The 16,222-nt window shown below is 45.1% G+C and overlaps 1 protein-coding gene across 8 annotated transcripts in view; it reads left to right on the forward strand.

The window, feature by feature from the left end:
- Positions 1-16,222, forward strand: part of mcf2l2 (MCF.2 cell line derived transforming sequence-like 2) — a 109,883-nt gene that overhangs the window by 15,874 nt on the left and 77,787 nt on the right. For 5 of the 8 annotated variants that reach the window (XM_030433060.1, XM_030433066.1, XM_030433063.1 and 2 more), the window contains exons 1-2: positions 695-875; positions 15,976-16,059. In XM_030433060.1, coding sequence (XP_030288920.1) covers positions 710-875; positions 15,976-16,059 — 250 coding nt within the window. In that variant the 5' untranslated portion in view covers positions 695-709. Of the gene's footprint in view, positions 1-694; positions 876-9,377; positions 9,750-15,975; positions 16,060-16,222 lie in introns of those variants that run through there. The other 3 variants (XM_030433062.1, XM_030433065.1, XM_030433064.1) reach the window with 2 other exon arrangements.

Consider the following 16,222-nt stretch of genomic DNA (forward strand, 5'->3'; position numbering starts at 1 on the left):
AATAAAGTTAAGGGTAACGTTTCCATTAAACATACATTGTTTTTCAATTATTATAAATAAATATGATGCATTTCAGATCGGTTCTTCGGCCACACATTGAATCAACACAATAAAAACACAACATTGTATTAAATGTGACCCTTCACATTGAATTTATCTAATAGAATTAGATGGAAAATTCTAATTTTTATTATTCTAGTACAGGTGAGGAGTTAAGAAAGCTGCAAAAGACGTGCTGCGTCTCAGCTTTGACTGCATCAGTGTAATCCAGGTGCACCGCCGCTTAAAATAACACATGCTCAGCTACGGTGCAATGAGATGGAGTGGACGGAGGTAAAAGTGTGGAGTCACTCCCTCACAGCAGATTGTAGGTGTTTGTTTGAGGTCGTCACGGGGGCGGGCGTATGCAAATGTCCTGTAATAGGCTTAACTTTGTAATGCAGAGATTATGTGAGACAGAGAGGCAGACAGAGAGGGAGAAGCAGGGAGGTTAGAGGCACCTTGCTGGACAGGTACACAGCTGCAGCAGCACAGAAAACTGGGTCTACGTGACAGTGTGTGTGTGTGTGTGTGTGAGTGTGTGTGTGTGTGTGTCAGGCAGCAGAGGCATCGAGGAACAATGGATCGTTCCTGTTTCAGCTGCAGACACAGTAGATAGAAACACACACAGGCTCGTCCGGCGTGGAGTCAGGTGGAGTTATGACCTGAGATGGGGGTTCTCGGCGTGCTGCAGTGCCACACCTGCATGTCCCGCTGCCCAAAGTGTGGTCAGTATGGACCAGCCTATTCCACCGTGCGGATCTCCACCGCGGAGATGGAGTCTTACTTCCACTTCCTGGGGGTGTGTCGGGAGACTGAATCAGCCTCGCTGAGAAGTATGTACCCATCCCTCCATCCGTCATCCCATGCTTCCCTTCAGCATTTGTGCAGCAGTTTATTGTCTGTAGCCTGTTTTTGTGAGGACCCCAATACAAGCTCTGCAGGATCATCACAGATCCCTGCACAACGACACATGGCCACTGACACTATTGATAGGTTCTGTTATTGTCAATATCGCACTAACATGGTGAGAGGCTGAAAACTGATGGTGCAAATTGAAATAAATGATCAGGAAATAATCAACGGCAGTGATTGCAAACATTAGCTTGGTGGCATTCCAGCATTTTATGAGCTCAGCATCATAACTCAGACATCAGACTGATGTATTGAACGTGATCAGGTCAGGTATATTTACCACATGAAGGCCTGTTCACTCTACACACTGACGTTACAGCGGCTGCTGGCTGAAATTGTCTGTGAACTGCTTTTTTCTGATGAGCCAACGGCTGCCATGGTCGTCTGACAGGCTAGCATATGAGTCACAACAACGCCTTCTGTTTCCTCTGCAGGCTCACTGTGCTGTTAGGGTTTCCCTGATATTTAGTTCACCGCTGTGCAGCATTTAAACGTCTACTGAAGATGCAAAGTAAAGTTCATATTGTGGTGCACGTTATACTCTGACCAAAAGCACCAATTTGCAGATAAAAAGTAAAATTAAATGTCAATACTCGTCCCCCAATATCGGTGTGTTTTTCAAAATCCCTACATGAAACAACAAAACCTCCAAGCTAGCACCCTACATGCTGAAACTGGCATCTTACTCTGAGACTCACCTGGATGCTAACGGTAGCCTAAACAAGCTAGCAGCTCTTATCTTACCTTTACTGGAAATTCCGCCATTTGTATAGTACAGCTTGCTTGGTAGTTCCCTCCAACACTGTTTACTGTAGCAGCGTCTTTGGTTTAGTGCCGCTCAAGTAGACTCTGGTTGGTTTAGAGGAGTGCAAACAAGCCAGAGCACCGAGAGCTTCACTTACTCCAGCGCTGACACAGTGCTGTGGAGATACAGCAGGTCTGAGGATGCAGGACTACATCGGCTAATCACGTTGGTTTTGCAGGTATTTTGTCATAAACCAATCAGTGAATGCAGACAGTGATTCAGCTGGCATCCGGTTATCTGTTTTATATTATTGGGTCACTTTTACTTGTCAATTGAAATTGGTCCAGCAATGACTAGACCGCGGTTGCGTACGTAATACCAAATGTTTCCAACGATAAGGGCCCGTGTTACGCCTGAGTTGAGGTTCTTTTGTTGAATCATATTTTCATATTGAATCCATTTCATGTTTCATGGTTGTACCTGTTATTTCATCCTCCTGGTGTTTGTGGGACTGTGACCTGTTAACAGAATCAGACAGAGAAGGAAAAGAAGCAGTCTGTCAGGGTGATTTGGGGACTCGGCGGTCAAAGTCCCAAAGGATTAACTTTCTGGTTGGAGTTGTTATTAAGGTAATGCTGAAATCCAGGCAGCCGTGAGCAACCCTGCATTCCTCAGAGGGAGAATGATGACATCATTTAAAGGGGGAAAGCTCAATATAGATCAAGATAAGTCTGGTCTCCAGAACAGAGAGCACCCCCTCCTCCCTTTAACGATCAAAAACTGATGTCACAATGATGTCATTATTCTTTTTTCATTCCTATGAACCATGACTCAGTTCCATCAAACTATCCTGTTGCTGGAAATACTCAGTCCCAGCTCTGTTGATCCTCCTGAGGTTTTCTTTCGTTTTGCCCGTTACAGTAAAAAGAGTTGATCCTCTTACATTGTCTGAAATGTTTCCAACACTGTCAAACCCCCGAGAATAATCCGCAAGTTTAATCACGGTAACGGTGCGTTTCGTCTGGTCATCTGGTCGCAATAACAAAAGTGAGAGACAACATTACAGAACATCAACACACAACAGTGGAGGTCGCCTCTGTGGATCGCTGCTGCGGTCGGGTTGATAAACAGGAGTGAAGATAAATTCACTTTACAATCCCTGAATTAAAAAGTAATCTCTCTGAGCTCCACTGCCGTTGGAAACCGCTCCGGATCAGAGCAGAACCTGATGTGACACCAGTGCCAGCAGACAAAACTTTAAACACGGATTTTGTGTTGAGTTAGAAATTAAATGAAATGAGTCAGGGTTCATTTACTTCGAATGACGGCTGATATGACATCATCATAAACCCTGTTGTTGCTCAAAGTTTTGGGGGATTACAGCAAAGACAGCTACACACACATCAACACACATCCACACGAGTGATCACAACTTCGTGCCACAGAAGGATAATGCCGTTCATCTGCAGTGTGTTTTTTTATAACTGGTGTGAAGACATTATCAGGCCCGTGCGTGTTTGTCAGCACAGTGTATGTTTCACGAGGCGATAATGATATTCATTGGAATGATACGTGTGTGTGTGTGTGTGTGTGTGTGAGAGGTAGCCCTGTTATCAGCGGATCCTGTCATTAGACATCCTCTGATTGTCTTCTTGTGTTGACGCCTTCTTCCTGAGAAGCGTTAGGAAACCCCCCCCTCCCCCTTCTTCTCCTGGACTGTGAGGAACAAGCGTCTAAAAACAACACAAGCTCTGCACAGTGTGTGTGTGAGACTGAAGAGTGTCTTTTTTTATACTGTTGAAAAATCAGAAAAGTGAAGAAAAATGGGAACATTATGAATCAATTAATGTTATTTCTGTCGTCAGGGTGAAAAAGCATCTACCTGTGTGTCTGTCTGTATAAATCTCTCTGTCACGATTCCGTCACGTGAATAAAAAAATACAAAAACGATAACCTCCGACCTCTCAGTCGGACAGTCACAGGACTATGACTGAGCCTCGGCCTCTCAGTGGGCGAGAGAGCTCTACAGTGACTCACAGAGCGAAGCAGAGGTTCATGTTTTCTTTTATGTGAAGCAGGACGAGCACTTTCTGCACTGCTGTCCTCCTCCAGGCGGTGAGGTTTATGACCATGTGACAGTCAGTACGCAGGAACAGCTCTTACTGTTCAACGTACGTCATCTGAGGAGTTCATGCAGCACAGTCACATTCATGAGGACAGTCCACATAAGATACAGTTATTACTCTGATCCATTTTTTTCATTTCTATCAGTTTCGGTTTAAAAACCCGAAAACGCAAACTGCAAACACAAAATACTGCCCTGAAATGCAAAAGTGCAAAATACTAAATCACATAATAATCACAAAAGGATTGAAATGCCAGGTGATGCAATACAAATACATACATAGGATAGCTACTGATACTGAAATACAACAGTGCAACATGTTCATATCCATGTTACATATTCTGTCTTCTCCTGGGAATCGATCTTTTTGCATCCCGTCGTCTGCAGATGTGTGCAGACGTCCAGCGTTTACTGCATGTAAGATCATCTGAACGGTGACCACGAGCATTCCAGACCCACGAGGAGAAACATTTCTCTGCAGGGTCGACGTACGGAGATGGAAAAACTCAGAAAAAGTGAACTAGTGTAGAGAAATGTGAGAATTGATCTGAAGTTTTATAGTCTACGTGTAAATTTGTGGTGATACTCAGCCAACTCTACTCACCTGCTGTCACAGCTGCGCCTCATCAGTGATCAACCTGGTATTCATACACTGCAGCCTCGCACACACTCGTTGCCAGATTGTTATCAAACCGCCTCACCTGATCTACGGTAAACTTACCTGCTGTGTGTCTCTGGCTTTGAGATTCTCCGCTACACCTCTGGATGTAGTGTTGCCCCGCGGCTGTCTGGCAAAGTTTTTCCTCCACCTCGCTGTCGAGTGAGTCTTCCATTTATCCTCCTCTGTGGCTTGTTGTGGCTCAAAGGCTTTCACGCTGTTTTTATGCTCGCTAGAGTATCTTCACTGTGTAGATTTCCGTCGGCTGACTTCCTCCTTCACGACCTCGCCGCCAGCTCTCTCTAAACCGGTACTGTAGCTAACTCTGTGCTGATCTGCGTGTGTTGAGACTGTTGCTGCTACGTCCTCCTCGGCATCACAGGCAGCTTCGCCAGAGACGTTGTTGACTTTTTTTGTGATATCACAAGTTGCTCTGTGGTCTGGTGGTACGGCAGCGTTTGCCATACAGCAGCAGGACAACTGGCTTATCATGTATCATTTTCTGTCGGCCTAACGAGCTTCATCGTGCTGTTTGCTGATTTATTCTGATGCACAACTTTACCAGGAAATGTTCTTTACTTGAGCTTTCTATTACGATTACTGTGCAACCGAATCTGTTAGCGTTAGCGAGATGCATGCGGGTCAGTGTCTGCTGCTGATGTCCCTGCTGGGGGGGAGATCATGAGGTGTTCAGGTGCTTTGGTCCCAGCAGCAGACTGTAGGTGTGAGAAGGAGGAGAAGAAGGAGGAGAAGGAGGAGGTGGAGGAGGAGGTGGAGGAGGAGGAGGAGGACGGCCTTTCAGCATTCTAATGGCGGGAACACACCGGCCCAACCGTTGGATGTTTGAAGCATTTGGGGAGACTCAGACGAGGTCAGTAACAAATCTGTCTGGTGTGTTCAGCTGCGTTGGAAGCTTTCGGAGCCGCTCGGACGCTGTCTGATCCGATTCAACAAGCGAAGTCTGAGGAGGTTGGCTGTCGGCTGTCTGAGCCATTTGATTCTCTGATTGGCGGTGTGCTAGCGAATCAGCGCGGTGTGTGGGAGGGGCGGAATACTGTGTGCGCTTTGTTTTTCTATGCACTCCGTTCCGTCATTTTCTGTTTTAATGTAGCACCACCCGCTTATTGCATCTCGTGCAAGTGCAGAACATACATGCTACTGTGGAGCTGGCAGCACGTCGAAGCGGTGTGTTCAATACAACTTTTCTGCTAAACGGGTCAGACGAGAGGCAACAGAGTGGTTGGATGAAGGCAGCTGGCTGTTGGTTGAGTCTGGGTGGTGTGTGGAGGCCTTAACACTTGTATACAGTCGTTGTTAGAGATGAGGGCTTTATGTGAAACCGCTCAGCAATAAACTTTAAGTTAACCAGTAAAGAGAAGAGTTATCCTTCCTGATAATGACCGACATTATAACCAGTTATTACACGGTTCTTCTTAATGCTGTAGAACGCTCCATTCACTTGAATGAGCCTTCCCAACGTTCGGCGGTTAATTATTTTCGTATAATTGACCGCTGCTAAGCATATTTGGACAAGATTTTATAGCGCGGAGTGCTACGAAATACATGAATCAGAGGCTGTTGTCACGTTCCTTGACAACGGCCTCTGATTCATGTATTTCGTATCACTCCGCGCTATAAAATCTTTGCTCCGCAAGTTGTCCGGTCACGTATTCGGTCGCTAGGCGACATCAGCTGATCTGTAGTCTACTTCATTTTGGAAAAAACGTACTCCTAGGCCACTAGTATGGATGAGTTTCACATTAACTTTAATATTCTTGGAAAATACGGTGATTTCAACTCTTGGCAAAAGGCTGAGTTGTCGTCACTGGTCAAGAAAAGAAAAAAAGAGGAAAGCAGCGAAGAGGGAGAAGAGAAACGGCGTCGGTGTGGCGAATTATAGTTCTCTGCTGAAAACGCTAACAGTAACAAATAAATTGTAAAAAGACACACTTTGTAAAGTTTTTTTTTTTGTGTTGGCAAGGGACATACATTATCCCTTAATAAGTAAGGGATCGGGGTCTGATTCCTGAGTCTGATTCAGGACGAATCAGACTCCTCCGCTTTACGTCGGGATCCGGTTCGTCCGGTCTTATTTTTGAAAGTGGACCGTCGTGGTCGTGATTACAACAATTACTGCATAGTTAAGATTCAGGAATGATCGCGGTCATGAGTCAAAAAACAATGTTAACTGTGTTGTTTTGTTCAACCTTCCACCCCCACCGTCCTCCAAAACACTCGACAACAACGTCACCTGACTTCCTCCTTTGCTCTCATTTCTGCAAACCAAGTATCTGTTTAATCGACTTTTCCTTTCTGTATGTTCATCTCGTTCGATTTTATGGTGTAACAAAGATGTGCTTATGGTTTGGTATCGTTTAGGCACAAAAACAAACATGTTTTGGGGTAAAACATCTGGTTTTGTCGGCGCCAACAAAGCGGCTGGATGCTTTAAAAATATCAAGTGTTTTCTCGCTTGTAGATGTTAAAACACCGTCTTGAACACGGGTGTCTGGCTCGACAGGCGTCCCGTCTACCTCAAACTTAAATAACTGTCACCTCCCAACATATATAGAAAAAAAAATATAGGCACGCTGCATCACAAGTGGACCTACAGTCGGGATTTGCGATACCGTTGGTTTCCTTTCCGATACAAATACGATACAGATACTTTGCAGTGACCTTACTAAAGTTCTATGCATGGAGAACTCTTACTGTTTGAACTTTTAGGATGTAGAATGTAGGCCTCGGATGTCAGAAAGTTTAGATATTCACGGTTAGATATCAGTCTAAACATTTGGGGAGTTAAGTTTCCTTCAATATATATTTTGCAGAGAAGATGAGCAGTATATGACCGACGTGTGTGAAACATCAAGCCGACATCAACAGTAAAAAAATGTTTGACAGTGTAAGAAACAAAAGTGAATCTGATGTCTTTTGATAAACTTGCAGACATTCATGTGATTTTATCAGCAGATAATCTGTGTTGCAAGAATGTGATCTTACCGTAAGACTGCGGAGTCGAGCTTTTTTTCACTTCCTGAGCTCAAAGTTCTTGTTTCTGTAAACTTATTCACAATAGAGGAGAATAATGAACACATGCACGCATCACTTTCCTGGGAATACAGCAGAGTTTATGTTCTTATAGGAAGCAGCTCCCAGAACAAATCTGACAGCTCGATAGGCATTGTATCGCAAACAATGTGTGTGTGTGTGTGTCAGTTGCTATGGTCCAGTGTGTGTGTGTGTGTGTGTGTGTTCACAGATGTGTGTGTGTGTCTGTGTGTTGTGCATGTGTGTTTACATATGATTCTATCACTGTGACGTTCATTCAAATGTGATGAGGAGAGCTGAATGGAAAGAACAGAGCGGCGCTGCAGCATGTGTTTCCTCCAGTGTGTTAAACAGTAAGCTCGTGTACACACACACACACACACACACACACACAGAGTAGTCATATAAACATTCCTGGCATTATTGAACCCTTGTATCTGCCTCTTTGTCTGTTTGAGTGGATTCAACATCTGATGGACTTCATCACTCAGAATCAAACAGGAACCTTGATTGCTAAACTTGCCCTGTTGCTGTTTCCTCTTTCTGCTCCGGGTGTTTCTGTCTCTCTGTGTCTTTTGGTCTCATGTATTTGCTTCTCTACTTGTTCCTTCCAAGCTGATTTACAGCATATGAGCTAAGCAATTGTTGCCAAAAAAAAACCAAGGAAAACCACAGAAGTAAGCAACACTGATGCCCGGGGTGAACGGTGTCATGTGTCTTCACCTCTCATACGCCGACCTGCTGAGCCACATTCTCACTGCAGCGTTGTTTTTGAACAACTCACGTTAGCAGCAGCTTGTTGAGAAGTATCGATCTCTGAATGTGACGTAACATGGAGGATAGTTACAGTGGAACGCTCCTAAAGCTTAGTTCCATATAAATGCAGGATAATTTGTTGTTTTGTCGTTAGTGAAAAACAATATTGACCTTGAAGTTGAAAAAGGAGCCTCATGTAAGAAACAATACTGAGATAAAAAGCCGGGAAAGTCACGTGAGATCTCGCGTTGCGTTGCTGCCAGAGGACAGTAGTTCCACCTTAACTGTCCTCCAGGTTACGTCACATTCTGAGAGCGAACCAACCAACCGTCTCCTCATCATCATCATCATCATCATCATCATCATCAGTGATCCCTATCAGTCCGATCTAGAACCACAAACCTTATTCCAACTTGTCTGTTTTGTGATGGCGCTGTCAGTGCAGTGGATGTTCACTTCCTCTAACTCACTGATGTTTGTGTGTCCACTGCAGCCTGTCCAGGTCTCTGGTACAGCTGACGTGATGTGACGTTTCTTTGTTGATTCCTGTTCTAAGGTGTCGATGCTGGATCCAGATTTTGTCCGATGTTATCAGTGTGTTATTGACTCCGGTGGGAAAGTCGAGCCAGTGAATTTTGTGTCTTCCTGATATCCCGGGGCCGTTTCCCAGGAGTCTGTACGCTTGAGATCTTCCTCTGCACGGGCAAAGAAAGTATTAAGTAACGGCTCGTGATTCACCCGCACAATGTGATTCATCTTTTGTATCCGCTGACAATAACTTCAGTCTCCACCAGATCTCCTCCTCACCAGGAGACAGACGGTGGTTCAGATCTGATTTCAGCTGCTAGCTTATTGTTAGCGTACGGACTCGACCTGGACCCAGTGAGGAGACGCCTCGGCCCATCATGTGGTCTATAAAGTTTACCTTCACAGACTGTTCACATTTGGCAGGCCTCGTAAAGACACTAGACACACACACACACACACACACACATTTCTCTCTCTCCTTCCCACTCCCTCCATCCCTCCACTCACAGCGTCTCTGTGCCCTCCCTCTCTGACTTCTGATTGGCTGAGTTCTGCTCAGAGGAGAGCTCTTTCACTACCGCTGGAGCTGGAAAAACTGACCACAGGCGCATGTAACAACACACACACACAGTTGAGGGCTGTGCGCCGGCTGGTGTTCTGTGTGTGTGTGTTTGATCTGGAGGAAGGAGAGCGGAGACGTGATTTGTTTGTCTGGATGTCTGCAGCAGCCTGAGTTTGATGCTGATGATGATGATGAGGAGGATCACGACGCTGATGAAGAAGCAGCTGTTGTTCACAGAGTGGATGTTACGCTGTCCCCAGATGTTTTGGATGTCGTGAGAGAAACTGGAAGGATTTAACTTTTTTCCTTTTTTTAAATGCCTGTGAACGTTTCCGAGGTGGCGGGATGAAGAGTGTCAGACACGTCATAGGTAACGTTCACACCTTCACGTCTCGCTTCAGACGTGACGAGCTCATTCGTTCGGTGTGTCTCTCTGTCGCTCGTTGTGTAAAGCTGCAGATTTACAGTGTAGATGATCATGTGCTGTGTAATATACACACACAATGTCTTGTTCTCGTGGGCTGTGTTTAGACACAACAGCAGACTGTCGAGGACACACACACACACACACACACACACGCAGCTGCTGCCAGCCACGCTTCTCTGCCTGGTGTCATCTTTTTCCACTTCACCAAGTCTTTTCCCTTCTCAGTCTGCTGGTAAAGTGATTTAGTTCAGCAAGTATTTCCTTTGACTTGCAGGCGGCTTGTGGAGGAGTTCTGGTTGAGTCCTGTGTTATGTTGAGGCTCCGCTCGAGGTTACTGCTGATCTACTCGTGCTCTGAAAGGGATCTTTCTCTGCAACTTTAAAGGGTCTGTTCAGTGCATTCATAACACCACGTATGGAGGGTGAACATGAAGCTCACACATTGTTTCCTGTGTTTCAGTTATGTAAAGTAAAGCAGCTTTTCTGGTGCTCAGCCTGAGGATATGAGTGGTATTCATCGTGAACACTGATATTCCTGCCGTGACGGTGATGAACTCACCGTGTGGTCAGCGAGACAACAGTGATTCATGCAAGCGATTCAGCAAACGTATCGTTAGTGCAAATGACAGGCTGAGTGCGAGCAGCAGGACACTGAACAGGGAGGTTTGAGGAATTTCCCAGAGCTTCATGGAGAGAAAGTAAAATGCAGGAAAGGAACAGAATGAGCTGAAGTTACTGGAGGTTTCTGCAGACGCTCAGTGTGGATGCTAGCTAGCGTACAGATATCAGATGCACAGCTGAAACAGAAGAAAGACATTCTGACCATTTAACATGACATCCATTTATCATTACATGTCAAGAAATGAACAAACAATCAGTTTCTTTTCCGGTCAAGGTTTTAAACTAAATTTTCATTTAGCATGTGCATCCAGGCACGTGCCCCGGGCCCCGTGGCCACCAGGGGGCCCATACACAGGAGCAAGTAACTGCACACTTGAAATGTTGTTAAACGCAGCAGAAGAAGAAGACTTGCTGAACGTACGATTGGCTCATAATGTTTTAAACATCCAAATTTTCACGTTGACTATTTTACTGTAAATATGAAAAATGTGACATAAACGCTGACGTGACGTGAAGGGCCGAGATCATTATCATGTTTTATAGAAATAGTAAAAATACTGTTTTGACTTTGTTACCTGCGTTTCATCTCTACGGCCTGTGTGTGTGTGTGTGTGTGTGTGTGCGTTAGTGTGTACTGTATTTAATGCACCTAGATGGCTCGATATATTTAGTGTCACTGTATGTAAACGCGAATGTAAACCTGTTTTCAGAATGTCATGCAGTTTAATCTCGTCCCTGATTTAACCGACGGCCGTCACAGACCACAGCAGCTGCAGACGAACAGACGAACTCGGGCCGAGCGCAGTAAATAGACTTACTGCCGTCCGTCTTGGTTTCTGGTTGGATTTTATAGTTACTCCACTTTTTTACATCACTTTCTACTCTCAGATAATGGAAGACTGAACTTTGTGTTGAATCTCCTGAATTTTAGTGGTTAATTGAACACTGTAGCCTGTAACTTCTTCTGAAGAAGCACAAACAAAATAACAAAAATAAGATTTTTTTGGTTTTATCTCAGTAAAATAACTACCACAGTTGAGTGGGAGCATGAAATGGCATGTTGTCTTTGTGCCACTGTGTTTAAAATCCAAGATGATTTCAGTCTTCGCCAAAATCACGCTGTGTTTGTGATTAGGTTAAATCCCAAATGTTGAGCTCCATCTGTCTGTAAACACGGCAGCAGCGGCGGCGGTGACGGTGTGTGAAAGCACGCTGCTTAATCCGTTTTATATTTAGAGCAGTCGGATGAAGGTGAGGACTCAGGTGTGTGTGTGTGTGTGTGTGTGTGTGTGAGGTGGTGTTGGCACCGTCAGTGTGTTGCCATAGGAACATGGAGTTTAGACACCTGACATGTTGGCGGAGACGCAGCTGTGATGTCGCTGCTCAGTCAGCTGTCACCGCCGTCCGAGATCCTCCTGCAGCAGAACCGGTGTTTACTACTGCTGCTTCATTCTGCCATATGTTCTGTGTAGAAGAAGATGATTCTGCTGTTATATTTTAAGTTATAATTTAAGTTATTTAATGAATTGCAGTGCAACTTTTGCACACCTTAAGGTCGACGGGTGCGAAGGAGAAGACCGAAGGACCGTCTCCCGCACGCTGTCCACTTCACTTGCAATAAAGTTTCTTGACAACAACGTTTCGGTACCAAAACGTTGTCAAGAAACTTTATTGCAAGTGAAGTGGACCAGGATGTTCTGTTCTATGCGACCCCGTCCCTCGAAAACAACACGCATTACTGATCCGGAAACATTTGCTAATTTATCTACGCTGCGCTGTATCTCACGTTCAGCTTCAGCATACCTTTCCTTATCTCTCTGCAGCCGTCGTTCATCTTTAAGAGTTATTTTATATACTCCCTTTGTCAAACTGAGGAATGTCCTGGCCTTTCAAAAGTTTCTCTCTCCAGGGTTTGAAGCTTTCCTCCTGCGACCATAATTGCGGTCCGACCGAACAGGAGTAGCCGCCCAACATAGAAAAAAAAACGAATGACAAGCTGACTAGCTCGCAGCAAATCGTAGCCGTACTTAACTGCAGAAACCTCGCCGCGTCACTCCCACCAAACCTAATCTCTTCAATCAAGATCCCCACTGGTTCCATTAGCGCGTTCTGCCGATACAACACAAGCTGACATCTGCTTATGTGAGTGCTTCCTGCACTTAGCCCTCCGCCTCTTCAGGCCGCCGCTCAGTTTCTAAAAACAGCTTGGATCCAGAGGTGAAGTTTCCTTGAAGTGGTCATACATCACGTCTGTCTGCACCGCTCCGTTTCTGCTTTGATGTTCCAACAATGCAGAACATCCTCCGTGTCGAGGCGGCCGGCTCAGGTTGCATAACGCTGCCGACACGTTCCTAGACAGCTACATAACACGATCCTCCGACCCACTGCTTCTTTTAGGGGGCGCAGCGTTTTTCATCCTTGAAAATTAACTGTAGTATTTACTATTTTCAGTTCTTGTGTCCCCCTGTAGAGTAGTCTTCTGCAGCTATTTGTGTTTTTTAGTTTTTTTTTTGAGAAATTCAGCGAGGTCTTCTTCAGTAGAGATTTTCCTGTTTTATCTCCTTTATTCCATGTGTACCATTAAATAGATGCTATGTAACTTTTCTGCATTAAAGCGAAACTTTCACCAAAATGCAACCTAGGCTTTTTTTGGTGAATGCACTCGAGTCAAACCTTCTTGTAAAAGCCTAATTAAGACAAAAGAGGCACTTTTAAGATTTACCATATTTTTGTTTTACACTCGCCGCCGTCCTGCCAGTGGAGAAGTGTCGACCTCAGAATGTGACGTAACCTGGAGGACAGTTAAGGTGGAACTACTGTCTTCCAGCAACAACGTGACGCGATATCTCACGTGACTTTTCCAGCTTTTGATTTTAGTATAGTTTCTTATATGAGGCTCCTTTTTCAACTTCAAGGTCGATATTGTTTTTCGCTAACGACAAAACAACGAATTATCCTGCATTTATATGGAACTCAGCTTTAGGAGCGTTCCACCTTAACTGTCCTCCAGGTTACGTCACATTCTGAGATCGACACTTCTCCACTGGCAGGACGGCGGCGAGCGGAACAAGCTACTGCTAACGTGAGTTGTCCAAAAACCTTCTTTTTAGTAAACTCTGTGTACACAAACAATGTTCTCAATGCTCGTGTTCATGTGTAGAGACCCTGGTGATACTACCAGCAAAGTTTCATGTTGTGTCGAGTCTTCTTAGTGTTTTAAAAATAGAGATTTTGATGATATCGCTAATTTGCCCCAAGCACTCCCATAGAAAACGAGTTTGACCCGAAAATGCAAATACAGTAAATCTCAGAAGTGCCTCTTTCGTCGTAATTATACTTTTACACAAAGGTTTGACTCGGATACACTCACAGTTTCGCTTTAAGATGTATAAAACTAAGTTGAATGAGGATAAAATAATTTAATCATACGGCTCTTCTAGACTTTCCAAATGTCATCGGACTGAATGGATCAAGTGATGACGGTGAAACGAGTCATTTCTTGCAGGTTGTGATGCTCAGAAGAGTTCATCCACTGTTTTACAGACGCTTCTTTCACAGCAGTTCTGTTGTTGTTTTCTCTCTGTTCGGACTGTTTCTGGTGCATTTGAAACGTGACATACATCAGATAAAACTCCAGCCTGCAGGAAGCGGCAAAAGGGTCAATGCACGATTTCTCGTAGGTGAACCCGCGTTTAAAACCTGTGTAGACCCACTAAAGTTGGTGGATTAATGGTATTAGCTGCATGTTGCTTGGTTTCATTCAGAGAGTGAAGAAGGAAGTTGGTGGTCACGACTGAACGCTGTAATAGAAGCTGTATGTTAATATCTTCAGTCAGCAGACTCACATATACAAACAGAGGTACATTGATTTCTCTCCTCCATTAAAGTCGGACTCACTACCAGCTATTGTTGCTCTCCTTCTGCTCCTGTCTGTTCCCACCAGCACACAACCTAGACGAGCATGTTTGAGAGTATTAAAGTACAGTCGGTGTTAATGCACGTCTTTATTCTCAATGACAAAGAGCGGGTTTGTTCGCCGCACACTGCGCTCCGAGCTTCAGCTGCAGGGGAACCATAATAACCATGAGCAGCAGAGCAATAATACATGGTTGCACACACACACACACACACACACACTCTGTTCTAGTTTCTTGTATGCGTCAGTCTGAAATGGATGGTTACAGAAGAGGCTCCATGTGATGGCAGGACACGAACAAAGAGTATTTTCTAAATGTGGGAGAGCGGCTCTTAAACCGCTCGACTCTGAAGCTCAGCAGTCTCAGAACTTACATAAGATAAATCATATGATGTGAAAAATGTGGACGTCTTCTGTTCAGGGAGATCCACGGGTCAAAGGTCGAGCTCTAAAATGGAGGCGGACAGAGAAATGTGCAGTACTTCCAACATTTAGACTGATGCTTGCTTACTTAATGTTTCAGGTATTAATCACACTCGCAGGTTTTTCCAGGGAAATGGAGAAATGACTTTTTCTTTGGCAAGTGATCAGGATGTAAGTCGGGGGGTCAATAATCTGCAATTAATGGACTTTTTTTATGTCTTCCACCAGTGGCGTGCACAGACTTTTTGAAGGGCAGGGGCGAAAAAAAGGGCACTTTAGCGCGCGTTTTGGCTCCCAAGAAGGCACTTTAGCGCGTGTTTTGGCTCCCAAGAAGGCACTTTAGCGTGCATTTTGGCTCCCAAGAGGGCACTTTAGCGCGTGTTTTGGCTCCCAAGAGGACACTTTAGCGCGCGTTTTGGCTCCCAAGAGGGCACTTTAGCGTGCGCTTTGGCTCCCAAGAGGGCACTTTAGCACGCGTTTTGGCTCCCAAGAGGGCACTTTAGCGCGCGTTTTGGCTCCCAAGAGGGCACTTTAGCGTGCGCTTTGGCTCCCAAGAGGGCACTTTAGCACGCGTTTTGGCTCCCAAGAGGGCACTTTAGCGCGCGTTTTGGCTCCCAAGAGGGCATTTTAGCGCGCGTTTTGGCTCCCAAGAGGGCACTTTAGCGCGCGTTTTGGCTCCCAAGAGGGCACTTTAGCGCGTGTTTTGGCTCCCAAGAGGGCACTTTAGCGCACATTTTGGCTCCCAGGAGGGCACTTTAGCGCGTGTTTGTCAACAATTGGGCCACGAGGGGCACATCACTGTCTTCCACCATTTTTGCGGGCAGATGCTAAACGATGTGGATTTAACAACCTTGTCTTCTGGCACCAGTCAGGAACAATTTAACAGTTTTATACTCACTCCTTGTAAGGAGGAGACGCAACGTTTGTGTGTTCAGTCGGCTTTGTTTTGTGGTGAACACTCCATGAAGTTTCGTTTCACAGCAGTTTTAATAGTGCATCAATTAAATAAGTGCTGTTTTAACTTAAAGACATGAAATCATAAGAAATGAGTTGTCAGAGATCAGATCTTGTGCTGTTCTGCTTCACGTGAACCCGTCGCCCAGCTGACACGGCTCCAGTGTTCCTCTCTGTCTCCCTGATGTTGTATTTATACTCTTTGTATGTTTTTATGTCCCAGCTGTGTCTGATCAGTGTGTCTCCCTCCTTACAGATGAGATCATGCAGCAGGAGATCAGGCCCCTGCTGGCCGTCGACATCATCGAGCAGCTTCACCGTCAGTTTGCCTTGCTGTCAGGTACGTAACCCGACGCCGCCGTCCTGCAGCTCACAGGTGGAGTTACCAACCGAGAGACTGTGACGCTTTAAATTAAATCATGCTGAGTCCCACGAATGTAAGGCTGACATTTAAAAGCAGTCTATCGTGTGCTACATCAAACATGGAGATGCGTGCTGGAATG

Source organism: Sparus aurata, chromosome 11 (genome assembly GCF_900880675.1).
Source record: "Sparus aurata chromosome 11, fSpaAur1.1, whole genome shotgun sequence".
NCBI classification, from domain to species: Eukaryota; Metazoa; Chordata; class Actinopteri; order Spariformes; family Sparidae; genus Sparus; species Sparus aurata.